The sequence below is a fragment of the Nylanderia fulva genome, unplaced genomic scaffold (assembly GCF_048542155.1).
Source record: "Nylanderia fulva isolate GAGA-0341 unplaced genomic scaffold, ASM4854215v1 Scaffold11, whole genome shotgun sequence".
Lineage (NCBI taxonomy): Eukaryota > Metazoa > Arthropoda > Insecta > Hymenoptera > Formicidae > Nylanderia > Nylanderia fulva.
Genome location: NW_028189302.1, coordinates 3853858 through 3868759, shown reverse-complemented (window position 1 = coordinate 3868759; position 14902 = coordinate 3853858). Strand labels below are relative to the sequence as shown.

At 44.3% G+C, this 14902-nt stretch overlaps 1 protein-coding gene across 7 annotated transcripts in view; it reads right to left on the bottom strand.

Moving 5' to 3' along the window:
• gro (TLE family member transcriptional corepressor groucho) overlaps positions 1-14902 on the bottom strand; it is a 71811-nt gene that overhangs the window by 1997 nt on the left and 54912 nt on the right. For 5 of the 7 annotated variants that reach the window (XM_085486535.1, XM_085486537.1, XM_085486530.1 and 2 more), the window contains 6 exons: positions 4193-4246; positions 2961-3152; positions 2180-2398; positions 1528-1595; positions 1132-1410; positions 312-915 (listed from right to left, as the gene is read on the bottom strand). In XM_085486535.1, the coding sequence (XP_085342661.1) occupies positions 312-915; positions 1132-1410; positions 1528-1595; positions 2180-2398; positions 2961-3152; positions 4193-4246 (1416 nt within the window). The remainder of the gene's footprint in view (positions 1-311; positions 916-1131; positions 1411-1527; positions 1596-2179; positions 2399-2960; positions 3153-4192; positions 4247-14902) is intronic. The other 2 variants (XM_085486541.1, XM_085486546.1) reach the window with 2 other exon arrangements.

Here is a 14902-nt window from a genome sequence, read left to right as displayed (position 1 = left end):
CTGTAAAATTTAACAAAATTTGCGCAAAATGTAATTTTCGTATCTGTATATAACGCTAATATAAACGTTATTATCGATTTACAAAATGTATTTCAGAGAAAGAGGAAATCTTTTATAAACATCTACTTATTTTTAATTAAATAAAAGAAACAAATATATTCTATGCTAATAAATATATCCTGTGTCACACAGATGCTCTCTAATATATTTACGACGCAGCTCATGTCCAATGTTAATCGGAGATGAGAAAATCATAGTATAATGTAAGAGAAAATGGTATAAATTATCTACACGACTAAATAAATACTTGCCTGAAAGATTGAAGCACCGTACGGCGTACGCCAAGCATTCAGCAAGTTGTCCTTGCCGGTGGAGACGAACCACTTTCCGCAGGAGGCAAAACGCAGCGAAAGCACGCAAGAATCGTGCAGATGCAGCTGATACTTGTCGGACTTGGTGGCGTGGAGTACCTCCACGTTCGAGTTCTCCATCCCGACGGCCAACCATTCCCCGGTCGGACAGTAACCGAGAGAGAATATCTGCGAGGTGAAATCGTGCTGCTGCAATTGTCTGCCTTCGCGAAGGTCCCACGAGCGCACGGTATTGTCGAGGCCGCCGGTCCACAGTTTGGACCCGTCGGCGGAAATGTCGATGCAGGACGCGCCGTCTGTATGGCCCTGGAACTGCCTGACCAACGTCTGATTCTGCAAGTCCCACACGGCGATGTTGCCATCGCTACAGCAGCTGAAGCAGACCTTGGAGTCCGGTGAGATCGCTAGGGCGTAGCAGGCGGGCGCCGACGAAGTCAATTCCGCCTTGATTCTGGGCGTGGGACTCGCCAGGTCCCAGATGCTCAGTTGGCTGGCCTCGCCGCCGACTATCAGGGTCCTTCCGTCAGGCAAGAGTTTCACGGACCTAAGAGAGGTAGAAGACACATGTGTCACTAAATTCCTTTCACCCTTAAGCTTATTATTAAAATTATCGCAGAATGTTAATATAATTAAAAATTAATAGTTAAAAATAAAACTTTGATCACATTACTTCTACTTGATAAAATTATATATATGACTCTTTTTCTCTTGTCAAAAGTAACGGGAATATTTACATGATATAACAGCGAGGTGTTCTTACCTAATGTAATTGTCACGTTGCAAACAGTCCAGCTGCGAAACTGGTTTCACGCTGGCGCTGCCGACACTCTGGCCGATATCCCAAACCTTGACGCAACCCTTACCGCCGGTGTAAACGTACTTGGTCGGATTCGAGATCGTGACGGCACAGACCACCTCGCCATGAGTCAGAGTATTAATCTGACGCGCGTGACGCGGGATGCCCGGTCCTATTAGAGCGTCCGAGGGGAATGGTACAGGCTGTAGCTGGCCTTCGCCGTTCATGTGGTAAGAGTATGCCCTGCGAAACGTAACGTAGTATTAACGCTTGCGCTCTTATTTCAATAAAGCGCCAAAGACAGAGGTGGAAGAGAAAGAGAATCTTCATGCATGCATCGTAAATTGTCAAATTACTTACGGTTTGCCGCCCGCGATGTTGCTCAGCCCGTTACTCGCTGATATCCTCATGTGACTGTCGAAACCGAGCTGCGAAAAAAGAGAGAACTGGTCAGCATCATATTGATCAAAGATATATGTACGTACATATAATATATACAAGGTGTCCCAGATCTGCCGCATCACCTGCTAATAGCAGATTCCTGAGATAATTTGCAGACTATTTTTTTCTCAACAAAAATTAACGGGTGCTGAGGTCACCCTGGGTCATCCTGCATATATGCGTGTTTAATTCATAAATGCGAAATAAATGGTCTTAAAAAATGCCAGTTTCGACGGTGTTTGCATTAGTTTGGCACGAGACTGATTGCGCTTTAGCTCTAGACTTGCGAGCTAGATTATTTTGATATTCCCAGTAATTTTGAGATTTCTCGTTGAAATTACATGGATTTATAATACGAGAGAAAAAAGAAATTAATACTATTTATAGAAGAGAGTCTTCTAGAGTTAAACGTACGCAATATTACGATTACGTTCACAGAATCTCGTTACGCGAAACTCACACACGCAACACTTATATTCGCGGATTAATATATATATATATATAAAATTATAATATGCTAATTGATGAATTAAAGCGTGATAACGTAAGAAGTTACGGGGTCGTGAATCACCATAGAGGGCCTCGCGTATGGCAAGTTGCTGTATGGCGAGGGCGACTGCGGCGGCTCATTGCCGCGGGATGGCAAGCCCTGATAACCCTGCGGTGGCGTTTGCTGCGACGATGGCGGATGATAGACCCGCGATGCCAAGGGCCCAGGGATGCCGCCCATAGTTGGCGTACAACTGCGCGAGCCCCTCGCCGCCGCCACAGGTGTACCCGGCTTGTCGACCTGGCGAACGCACGGTGTTTTTGCACCCACTTTTGCAGACGCACACTACTACATCGCAATCGTACTAAGCTCGACCGCGTCAATCTCTGACGAATACGCTGACAGTGTCAGCCCGGTCGAATATCGCGTGATATCTTTTTTTTCTTTTTTTTTTTTTAATCTTTCGCACGACGGCAGAGAGAGCCGCTGCTTCAACACGACCGATCGAATGAATGAATACGTTCCGTGCCCTGAGAATCGCGAATGTGTCGCGGAGATATCGCCAGAAGTCAGAGAAACTGCGGATCCAATTTTTCTTACATTCGAGATTGAATTTCTTCTCTCTACAACTATTATTTTTTATATCATCATTTTATTTTTTATCATAATCAAAATAAGATACGAATGATTCGAGGAAAAATAAAAAAAAACATCTGGCGATTATTCACGATAAAAGATCGACTTTACGTTCATTTTGGATGGTACGAGATGGAATTCTTGATATATTATTAGGCGACATAGTGTCACGACTGGGCCGGCTGGGTCGCGGCGCCGAATAAACTTACTCTCCGCGAGATCTTACATCTTTACTTTTCAGAGACGGTGTACTACGGGCGGATGAGCTGCCGCTGCGCGAAGGCGGCCTGTCCTTTACGGATGCTGATCCCGTGCCTGATGCCGGTCCGCCAACGTGGCCCGGTGCGCCCAGCTTCTCCAGGGTGCCGTTCTCGCGTGGATCCGAGTGCTCTCCGTTTGCGTGCGGAGACGACGCCTCCTTTCACACAGACAAACGTAAATAATATATATTTTTTATTATTTTATTTTAGACACCTACGCTACATCGAACTGGCGTAGGAATCTTAAACACGTAGTTTGCGAACCACATAAATATATTATAAAAATGAAAATAATGTTATATCTTATCTTCGATTAAAATTTTTTGATAGAAATCAGCTGATTTGTGTCAAACTCACTTTAATATTTTTTTTACAGAAATTAACTGATTAAAGCATTAATTCATTAATTAAATGTTAAATATATTACAAAAATTTAAATAATGTATTGCAAATAATGTTATACTGTCTTACCTTCGATTAAAATTGTTTGACAGAAATCAGCTGATTTCTGTCAAAAATATTAATCGAGTTTAAACTTTATTATGATTTTTTAAAAATATCATTCCTTATTTCAATATAAAATCGAAGAATGGCATGCATTTGTGTTGTTCTAGTAACGTATAAAAATGATATTTACATTGTTGTACAAATTTGTCAAGATTAATTGACCGATTATACTTTGAATACAGAATTTCTAGGCTTCCGAAAAAATGTCTCGTAATAGCAGCCAATCGATATGTTCAACCAAGTTTATCGTAGATATGAAAAGTAAAATTTTACTTTAACTCATGCCACTTTTTCGCCTACGCACAAATTAGACTTATCTGTTTGAGATCGCAGAGAAGAAATAATTATCTTTCCCTATTTCTATTATGTGACTCGCTGGTGTATTGAGCTTTTGACATTTAAAATTTGACAACATAGTTCTCTAACTTTTACTTAATTAAAAAAAAAAATAAACATGTAAATCTTTTTTAAAAAAAACTTTAAATCAACTTTGCAAAATTTCTCTCGATATTAAATAATATTAACATGTTAAACGAATGTAAAAAAAAAACTGAGATTTGCATGCGAAATAATCGACGATCAAAATTAATTAAAATGATTTGTAGATAGAAAAAATATATAATTATACTTGAATAAAATGAAGTTATTAGTTATGCAAATTATATTTGTTTTTAAAGTGACAGTCTCTTACCTCGTTCGCTACATCGACAACTAGATCCTGGTCGCTCTTCTCAGCATCGCTCTCCTGAAAAGAAATGTAAGACATGTAAGACGATAATGATAACAAGAGACGCTGCTTCAGGTTGATGGGGAGATCTACCGAGCCGAGCAATCTACTCGGTACATCAACGAGCTTTTGACGCACCTCCGTCCAAGCAACTCGACCCATATTTGCGTCCTAGTGTGGCGAATACACCCTCAAAGATGTATTATTAATCTTCATATCTCTCGTGTACTCGCACAACTCTCGCCGATTGTGCTCTAACAATAAGTTAGCGGCGAACACCGTTAGAGAGACGACTAATGAGCTCTAGCACTATATAGGGTATCGACGAGGGCTCATGAATATGTAATCCGATTCGCAGAGGTTTCTCAAGAGGTTTATGAATATCAGTTATAAATAGACGCTTAACAATGTTTAAACGTAAAAAAAAATTATATCTCCTAACTTTGCTTCGAATATTCTGCCTACAAATCTTGCTCTGCCAAGTTTAATTCGTACAGGGTGCAACGCATAATTAAAAGTTGTTACAATTACTTAAACACACGGGTATTACTATAATATACACGGTTAATAATTATTCGCGAAACAATTTGTGACTATCACGTATATAACCGTTTACCTTATATCATGGTTATCATATCATAACAAGCTGCCGCTTATTATTTCCGCAATTTTGCGCTCACGTGATACGGGCGTAGGGCATATAAATACACCACGTACATATACATATATATATCGCGTACGGTTAATTTATGTGCGGCATTTATCTGGTAGCTCTTACTACTTATCGGTTATCTTTCACCTCGTACAAGCACAGGTCCCTCGGCTTCGCCGCTGTTTTCTCAGGAACGTGGCGCATAACGAGCTCAAAGCAGGGCATAGCGATAGTAGGGTTGCCCGCCTAATAACGTAATATCGCGATGTGTATATATATGTACGTGTATGTATAAGAGCGTACATATACGCGATACGCATCGTAGAAGGTATATACGCACGCGAGATTGTGTGCGGACGCGTCGTACACGGACGTGTAAAACCACCTGTGCGCGTCGCGGCGTTTTAAATAATTCAGCGAGCGAGTATTTAAAAAAATTTTCTCTCCAGCTACCACGTGCCGTCTAATGCGATCCTGCCCGACGTCCCAGCGTGTGCATAAATTACATTCGACTGCGCTCCGCGAGAGAAAATTGTTCGCACGGGATACCAGAATAGAGATCGTGGACTAATATAAACTGAGGATAATTAAAAGTGACGTGTCCGCGCGATACGAGCACTTTTTCCTTAGATCAATTTTTCCGACAGCCTGTAATTATCGTGAAATTATTATATAAGTATTTATATATTCTAAAAATAAGAAAAATCAAATCCACACAAATATTTTATATATAGACTATATCGAGCTCTGACAAGCTGCTAAATAGATATTCGAAATGTATAAATCTCGGTGAGGACGAAACGCGTTTGATTTCATCGCGGGATCTATATTATTACGCGATGCGATAAAAGGGGGCACAGGAGAATATCGGAAAATCGGAAAATAGTTTTCGCCAAAGAGACACAGTCGGATGGAGAGGAGATGATCATCAGCGCGTTAAATGGGTCGCGTGACATTAGTCGGAACTGTATTATACGAAATCGTAGCAATCTGATCGCGCGATATATATTCTTGCCAAGTCGGAAGGGACATCCTCCGGGAGATCTCTCCCCAAGCTGCTAGGGACACGCAATAAATTTGTGTACGAATGATGAGCTTGGGTAAATAGAGAAGGCAGTGTGGTGTGGTATTGATTTCAGTGGTATATTACTCGGAGTGGCGAGCGAAGTAGCGGGGAAAGCGGCTGCGAGGTGGTGTTAGAGGGTGGCGACGGAGGAGCGCGGTCGTAAGAGAGGAGCCGTGGGGTAGGTGGCGGAGGGTGGACCAAGAGAGAAGACCGAAGGAGACGAAGACGAAGGAAGAAGGAGGAAGGTCGGCGGGCGGAGGCTGTCTTCCACCCCTTAACCCGCTCGTTCTAGCGTTAAATATGATACAAATGTTATCATCCCTTCTATTCCGTTCTCCTGGTTCCCACCCCTTCGACCCCCTGGTCTCGTCCTTCGCTTCCGTGCCACCGCCACTGTCCTCTCTCTCTCTCTCTCTTTACGCAGCGCGCCGACCTCTTCCCTCGTTTAACCCGGGGATAGCGCGGGGATGACGGTATTAAGGGCAGCTCTATTATTCGACCACCCAACCACTCGACTCTTCGCCTCGAGAATCCTCGAATCCTTTTTTTTCTCGCTCCCTCATCCTCTCCTTCTCCACCACCACGGCTTATTCCTTCCTTCGAAATCCCTCTTCCCTCGCCTCGCGCGTCCTTCGTACTTTTCTGTTACGATCGTCCCTCCGTCTCGACTTCTCTATCTCTCTCTCTCTCGGAGTTCTGTACCCTCGTTCCGCGCCAGCCGTCTTCTATCGAGGTCCTCTGTAAACAAACGCACGAGAAACGAAAGAAGAATCGAAGGCTTTCGCCCTTGTCTCCTCCTCATCCCGACGACTACTACTACTTCTTCTTCGTCCTCTTTTCGTCTTCCTCCCTTCCCTAGTCTCGTCTCCCGCTGCACTGCTGACTTTCGCAAAGTTAAGCGAGTGGCTACGATGGGAAAAGCAGCGTGTCCACTCACGGACGGGAATGGAATTATCCGACCATGCGAGAGCGCTCGGCTGTTGCGTCGCATGCAAAATCCGTCGCTGATTGCAGGAATATCATTTGCACATCGGCGTTTCATTCTTTCGCGAGGCGCAAGCTTCCATAAAAATTCTCATGCAAATTCAAACATTTTTTTTTTCTATTTTTACATTTTATACTTTACGAAGTAAAATCCTTAATATGCCTAACAGTTGCGGATGGTTACAACAATCATGTGAAAGCATTTCCCGGTTTGAACATCGATTTTTCTGTGAAATTAAAGAAAAAAATTGAAAGAAAAACAATGCTATTTTTCGACGACAATTCTCCTAATGAGTATAAGAATCGACGTGTCTCTTGACGTATCTTCTGACGTCAAGATAGATATCTCGCTGATACGAAATACGATAAAGAAATACTCTGTTATATATACTCGGTCCAAGGCGACGACGCGACGGTATAAGCATTGTCCCATAACTTTTACGGGGGCGACCCCGCTTTTATGTTTCGAAGCGAGGACGCAGCGGAAATGTATTAAAGCGATTATGTCGCACGCACGGAGAAGGATATACGCGGAAGGACGAGAGACGACGTACGGAGAATAAACTCCCGCTCGCCGACAGCAGCAAAAATCGTCCGTCGCCGAGATTGGCGGTAGGTCACAGAGCTGGCTCCGTTATAATAGGAAAAAAAATTATTAAAAAAAAAAAAAAAAATACAGTAATACACATTTTTTTCTACTCCAAGAGCATACAGAATATCGCGCTCTGCGCGCGAGAATATTAAAATTGCGAAATATATTTTGTATTACACGTGCAGGCAAAGTGGCACTTTGTGTACGTGTTTTCTGTGCGGAAAGCGGCCGATTTCCCACGCCGCCATCTTGCGCACAGAAAACGCGCACAAAGCTACTTTGCCTGCATTTGTAATACAAAATAGTATGTGTATCACGTGCGAATTGACAATTGTTCACTCGTGTGGGGTGGCTCGCACTCGTGACCAATTGTCAACTTTCCGCACTTGATACACAATATACTATTTCCTTATTTAATTACTAAATATTCCTTCTATGTATATTCTAAATTATTGCGAGATGTAAAAATCATTGTAAATTGAAATTGATAGCGGCTAAATCTAAAGAAGATATACACACGCCTGATTATCGATAACGACGATGCCGATGATTATCCGGTAAACCGACTTGGAACTGGCTCGAAACTAATGCTGGACCCTGGCAAGTACGTGTCTTCTTAGCGCAATAGTGTAATCTCGGACTTTAGAACTCAGAATCCATTTCGTAGACAGCCCCGGTTCAGAAGCCACGCTTTGCTGAATACGCTCCTTAATGCGCTCTTAATGCGGGAACTTGTGTGTGTGTGTGTGTGTGTGTGTATATATTTTACCACTTTGCCTCCATGATATATATATTTCATCTCGAGGAGACAAAACTGTAAATGGAACAATTTTGAGGTAGAATAATTAATTTTCTCATTATTTCTATAAAAAAAGTGTACGTCGACCCGCGTATATATATATATGTATACGCGGGTCGAAAATTGACGCGATTCGAGAAGACTGCGACCTGAAGATGATATTTCTCTTGTTTTCGCTCTCGAACTTTTTCCCCCCTTTTTTCTCTTAGCGCGGCAACGAGCGGCGAAAACGTATTAAAGCGTTTTTCCAGCGCGGAAAGGCGCGAGTGGGTGAAAGGGTCACCCAGGGAGGAGGAGACACGAAAGAAAGGGAGAGACGAAAGAGCGAAGAAACGGAAGAAAAGGGTAGCAGAACCGTTGACGGAGAACCGGGCTGAAGGGGGAGGTTTAGCTCCGGGAAAAATGGTCGTAGGGCGAAGGAGAAAATAAAGGGGAAACGGTTCGTATGAAAATGTAATTAGGGGAAGCGTGGAAAAGCTCGGCTCATTGCGGCCTCCACCCGCTTTTCTCGCTTCCTCCTACTCTCCCCACTTTTCCCTCTTGCATTTCCGCCTTTCGCGTCATCTTCGATCTTTCTTTTTCTCCTCATCTCCGCGGGATTCGCGCGCTCGTTGCTACCAATTATAATTCATTAATCGCCGATGGTGACGTTTATCGACTCGAAAAAATTTTACGATATAACTATCGCGATCACGTTTACTATTTCCCTCCCTCGCATTGATTCTTTTTAATACCTCTTGAATAGCTGTTAAATTTATTACGAGTTTTCCAGCAATTACCTACAGTCCAGCCGCAGCCGTCGAGCGGATAAGTAGTACGAGTCAATTACGATCAGACGTACACCTTTTTTATAGAAATAATGGGAAAATTAATTATTCTACCTCAAAATTGTTCCATTTACAGTTTTGTCTCCTCGAGATGAAATATATATATATATATAACATCATGGAGGCAAAGTGGTAAAATAATATCGCAAAGTGGTAAAACAATATCGTACATTTGCCATTAGAATAAAGTATTACACTAAAAGTACTTTTTATCGCGTAAAAAAATGTGCTATGAAAGAGCAGTTGAATTCTCTATATTTTTACAAATGCTTTTGTCTCGTAAAATAAAAAAAAAAGAAATGACTATACATATACGATTCTCGCGTACCACTCCTCCCATATAATTCAGACGTTGTTGACGCAATAACAGACGAGTTCGATTAGAGGAGAGAATTTCGAGACGTGCCGCCGGCCACTCGACGTCTGTCGTTGCATCGCGACATTTTACGTCGTCTCACAAAGATCGTTCGGCGGTAACGTTTACCATCTCTCGCTCGTTTTGCGGTCAGGCGCATACGCGTCTCCCCCCTTCTGTTTCTCGCTTCTTTCTCTCTCTCTTTTTTTTTTTTTAGACCGCAGTTTGCACCTTTCCATCGGCGATCCTTTATAGCCCGTAAATGTTTTTCGGCATCGCCGCTGTAAGCGAAAATTAAATTCGAAAGTGACCAATAGCCTCGCGCCGCGAGAATAAAGGGTGGCGGAGAAGGCAAAAAGAGAAATAAAAAAAGGGCGGTACAAGCGGAAAAAAAAAAAAAAAAAAGAAAAGGGAAACGAAGTTCGAAAGAGGGTGGAAGGAGAAGGGTGGACCTTCTGCTCGGCGAGAGGATTTCAACAGGCTCGTGCATGTCGTTTTTCCACGGTGTGGAAATTTACGGGCTCCTTAAGCTCCTTCCGCGCACATTTGCTTCTGACATCCACAACAGACCCACCCTCCCTCCCTCCCTCCCTCTTTCCATCCCTCTCGCCCAGCACCGCGTTTCGCGCGCATGTATGGGGCGTTGGCGTTTTACTAAAAGCGCCCGTGTCTTGCGACGAGAGTCGTTTTCGAGTACTCGGCGACAGATATTGCGCCGTGTTAAATATATATATATATATCCAGCGATCATTTTAACTTTATTATTTCAATTATCGCACGTTTCATTCGATTACGCGGTTCTTCCCCTCTTTCGTTGCCTGCAATGTCTTGGAATGAGAAACACTACCTGGTCTCTGAATATCCTATTACACCTTTCCCATTTTTCTTTCGAATTCCCATACATATATATATATATGGGAATTCGGTCTCTCTCTCTCTCTCTCTCTATATATATATATATTGAGAGACCGATTTTCTGCGAGATACAGATATACATTTATCCGATAATGATTTCATACGAGCGGGCCGCGTGACATTCGATGAAAGCGAATTACATTCGGTTTCGTATGACAAAACGCGAGCGGGATCATTCGAGGGTGCTCGCGCGGCCACCAGCAGCAGCAGCGAATATTCATTGTGCCTCCGTTGTGCGGCGAGCCGAGTAGTCGTAAATCCACTTGTTGTTATGCCAAGCAGCGCGAACGCGCGATATTAAACTTCCTATTAAACGTTCAATCGGAGCGTCCTTATTGCCCGCCTCGCTTTGAACAGTGCATTCATAATTACCTCGAGCGGGCGAGAGAAGAGGGACCACCGATGCTAACTCGATCCTCGTCAAACGATCTCGCTACAAAGAATCGCAACGACGAGACGTCGCCCTCAAAGCCCAAAGGTTCCCGAAAAACTCCGGTCCGAGCTGGTTCTCGAAAAGCGCGAAACGCGCATACATATATACGGGCACAAAGCATCGCGAAGTTGGGAAAGAGGGACGCGTTCTCGATGCGTGGGGAGAAAAAGAAGGCGGAAGAAGGGCCGGGACAGGAGGCGTTAGCTCGGGACTCGTCATACGATAAATACGATATTTGCGGCCCGACTCCATCCATCTGCAGCAGGATGACGGAGGAAAGTGAGAGAGAGAGAGAGATGCTGGTTTCGGTTCCGACGTAGGGCAAAACGGCGAAAAGGGGGATGGGACGAGGGTGAGCAGGTCGAGAGAAGGTGCTCGGATGGGTGGTGAAAGCGTTGGTCGGCGAAGGGACGCGAAGCTCTGGCGCGAAGCGAAACGGTGTGGTGCGTAGTGTGGTATGGTGTGGTGTGGTGTGCTGCTGCTGCTGCTGCTGCCGGTGGGTGAACCAGGGGGTGGGTTAGCGATGGTATAGATTTTTATGTCTGCGAGAAATACAAAATGATGGATATAAACCTCCTCGCCACGTCGCCGTGCTCTCCCATCCTCCCTCTCTCTCTCGTTCTCGTTTCATCTATCTATCTATCTGTCCCCCGTCTCTCTTTTTCTCGCTCTCGCGCCCCACGTATACACCCGTCCCTCTCGCGCCCACCCTTCTCCACACACTCGCCGAGGGTGGTAGTATACACGGAGTAGTAACACTCGTGTACACAACCGCGCGCGCGACCATACGCGTCCGTGCGCGAGATACACACGTATACAGTCACCTCGCTTACAGAGGAGAGAAGAGAAGGAGGAAGAGATGGCGGGAGGATGAGGGATGGTGGATGGGGGTCTCTTTCCGCCCGGCGCTCACGTTTTCCCACACCCCCGCGCGCGGTCACCCCTGGCCCCCGAGAGCAGCCGCGAACCTAACCTAGCTCTCTCCTCCGTTCTCTCCTCCCCCTCCCACTCCACCCCCTTCGGCTGTACATTGAGCCACCCCCCGCGTCCCGAACCCCTGCGGAAGCTCAGAGCGAATGTTTTGTCATCATACCACCTCGCACGCCGCCTCCCCCGAACAGGTCACCCCCGGTCTTCTAGCATCCTCTTCCAGCACTCGCGCCCCCTCCCCCTTCTTCCCTCCCACCCCCCCGTTCTCCTCGCCCCTCTGCCCCAAGGCGCCGCGGCAGATACACTCGCAACCACGTACACACCTCGAATTTCCGCTTTAGGTATATCCCGAGTGTGCGCTCCTTGTGCACGCGTGTACGTATATATACGTTTTCGCCGTGAGAGGGCCTCGTTTCGACGCCCGTGCGTGCGTCAGAATACGTGTGTCGCGATGCGGGAAGGCGCCAAAGCGCACGCGGCAAAGTGCACGCTCTTGCAGGCGCGCGCGCGTGTCGATTCGCGGGCGTTTCTTTCTTTGATTCGAGACTCGGGTCTTTTTTTTTTTTTTTTTTTTTTTTACGGTATGCGACTCGCGCTGCGCAAAATCGAGGGCAAAGAATTCGCGTTCATAATTTTCAACCGAGAATTATTCTGCGCCCTTTCGCGCTCTCGTTTCGTATCGCATGCGTGTCACGTATAGCAATAAGATCGCGTTAAGATTAGAAGTTTGTGTCCCTTTGCTTTGGAAAATGTGATAACCCTGCCGGAGAATTATTTCCTACGCCGATGAAAAAAAAAAAAAAAAGGGACGAATCGATAAGCGCGAAGGGAAATTGATTTCTAAGCGCGTTGGAATTAATATACATAAAGCTGCGGTTTCAAATTATTTTATAATATATTACGATTTAACTTTACTCGATAAAAAAGAAAGGAAAAAGGTACGGCATCTTTTAAGTACGACGAATAATCAGAAATAAATATTCGCCGAGACATTGATATCACTACTACATTTTATAGCTCGTTACTTCGTAATGTAGAATTCATAAAAGAGCCGCGGGAACATTCACGCTTTTCTTTTCATCCCTTGAAAGTTTCTCGAATAGCGAACACGCATCTTTTTTTCTCGTTACATCAAAGAAGAAGACTCATTTAAAAAGAGGCTATATAAACACCAGATATGAATTCTTATATTACTTTCAATCGAACCGTAACTAACTCTATGATTGATCGATCGATTTTTTAAATGATCGTGTTTAATTCTTTCGTTTATATAATTATAGCTACAAAAGAAGTTAATTTTTCCTCAAATTAATGCAGGATCTTATTTTTCCGCCGATTCGAACACAAGTTTCACCCGAAAAGATAATCGACCTTTCCGCTTCGCGTAAATCGTTTCGATATTCGATGCGCAATAAATACTTATTGTATTACACGTGCAGGCAAAGTGGCACTTTGTGTGCGTGTTTTCTGTGCGGAAAGCGGCCGATTTCCCACGCCGCCGCAAGATGGCGATCGGCCACCTCGCGCACAAAGCCACTTTGCCTGCACTTGTAATACAAAAGAGTATGTGTATCACGTGCGGGGTGGTCGTGACCAATTGTCAACTTTCCGCACTTGATACACAATATACTGTATTGTATCGTCATCAACGAGAGGTAAGATAGGTGGGATTTTCGGCACGAGAAGCGCCTCGTCGTAAAATAGCAAAGCGGCGAGAGCTTTGAAAGTCGTAGTTACGCCACTGGGTCGGCCGCTACAACCGGGATCGTCGAGATCTTTATATTCCTGGCGAAGAGAGAGCTGGAGCGAAGGAAGCACCGAGGGATGCAGTAAGAAGAGGCGGCGGGCGGAGAAAGAGAGAAAGAGAAGGAGGAGAAGGAGGAGGAGAAGTAGGACGAAGCGGAGAATAAGGAAGAGACACGCAGACAGAGACGGGGGTGAGCGAGACGGAGAAAGACGGTCGGCATCCCGCCTTGGCGAGAGGAAGACAGGTCCACCGACGTCTCTCACGAACGATTGTGAGAGGTCGACAGAGCGTTTTGTAACAAGAACTCGCCCGTCGGAGATATCGACTGTTCCGAGAGCTCGCGCCTGAAAAAGTAATAAGGCGCAAAGACGGATATAAAATTTGTTACGCCAACCCGAATTGATAGAACTTGGCACTGAGGCTGACGGAAATCCCCTTGAGACCGAGAGGAGGGGGGTCCCCCATCTTTTTGCAATCGATAACCAAGTTGTTTACCACTTAGCACTCGGTGAATGCGAATGGTGACCGGGAGATTGGCCAGCAAGAAGCGGTGTTTGGATCCAGGGGCTAACTTTACCGAGATGCTTAAATTCGCATGAACAACGAAAGAGTAAAGTCTAGCCGGAACTTTTATTTGCTTCATACGGGAAGAAAAATGTCGGTTCCTGTTGATCGCGAAAATGTTGATTCCGATCGAGAAATTTGTGAGACAGTCATAAAAAATAGAGTTTCCCGCATAATAATGTTAATAATCAATCTCCTGATCAATTATGTAGATATACTTTCCCTCTTTCGCTTCCTCTTTACCGATACAGACTTAAATACTAGAAGAGGATTTCGACGAATAATAAGCAACAAAAGTGCGAGCACTCGTTTCATACGGAGAAAAAAATATCAGTTCCTGTTGATTCTGATCAAAGAATTCGTAAGACTGAAAAATAGAGTTCCCTGCATAACGATATTGATAATTAATCTCTTGATGTATCTTCCGATAAATTATATAGATTCTTTCCCTCTTATTTTTTTCTCTCTACTGACACAGACTTAACTACTAGAGAATTTAGATGAAGCAGTAAAAGTGCGAGCACTTGTTTCGTACGGCGAAAAAATGACAGTTCCTATTGATCACGAAAATGTTGATTCTGATTCTGATCAAAGAATTCGTAAGACTAAAAAATAGAGTTCTCTGCACAACAATATTAATAATCAATCTCCTGATAAATTATGTAGATACTTTTTTTTCTCCCTACCGATACAGGCTAAAATATTAAAGAATTTCGATGAAGCGACAAAAGTGCAAGCACTTACGGTATCACCCGCGAATTATCGAGTGCAAGGAATATAGCCAACAAATGACGTACGCGGCGCGAATCG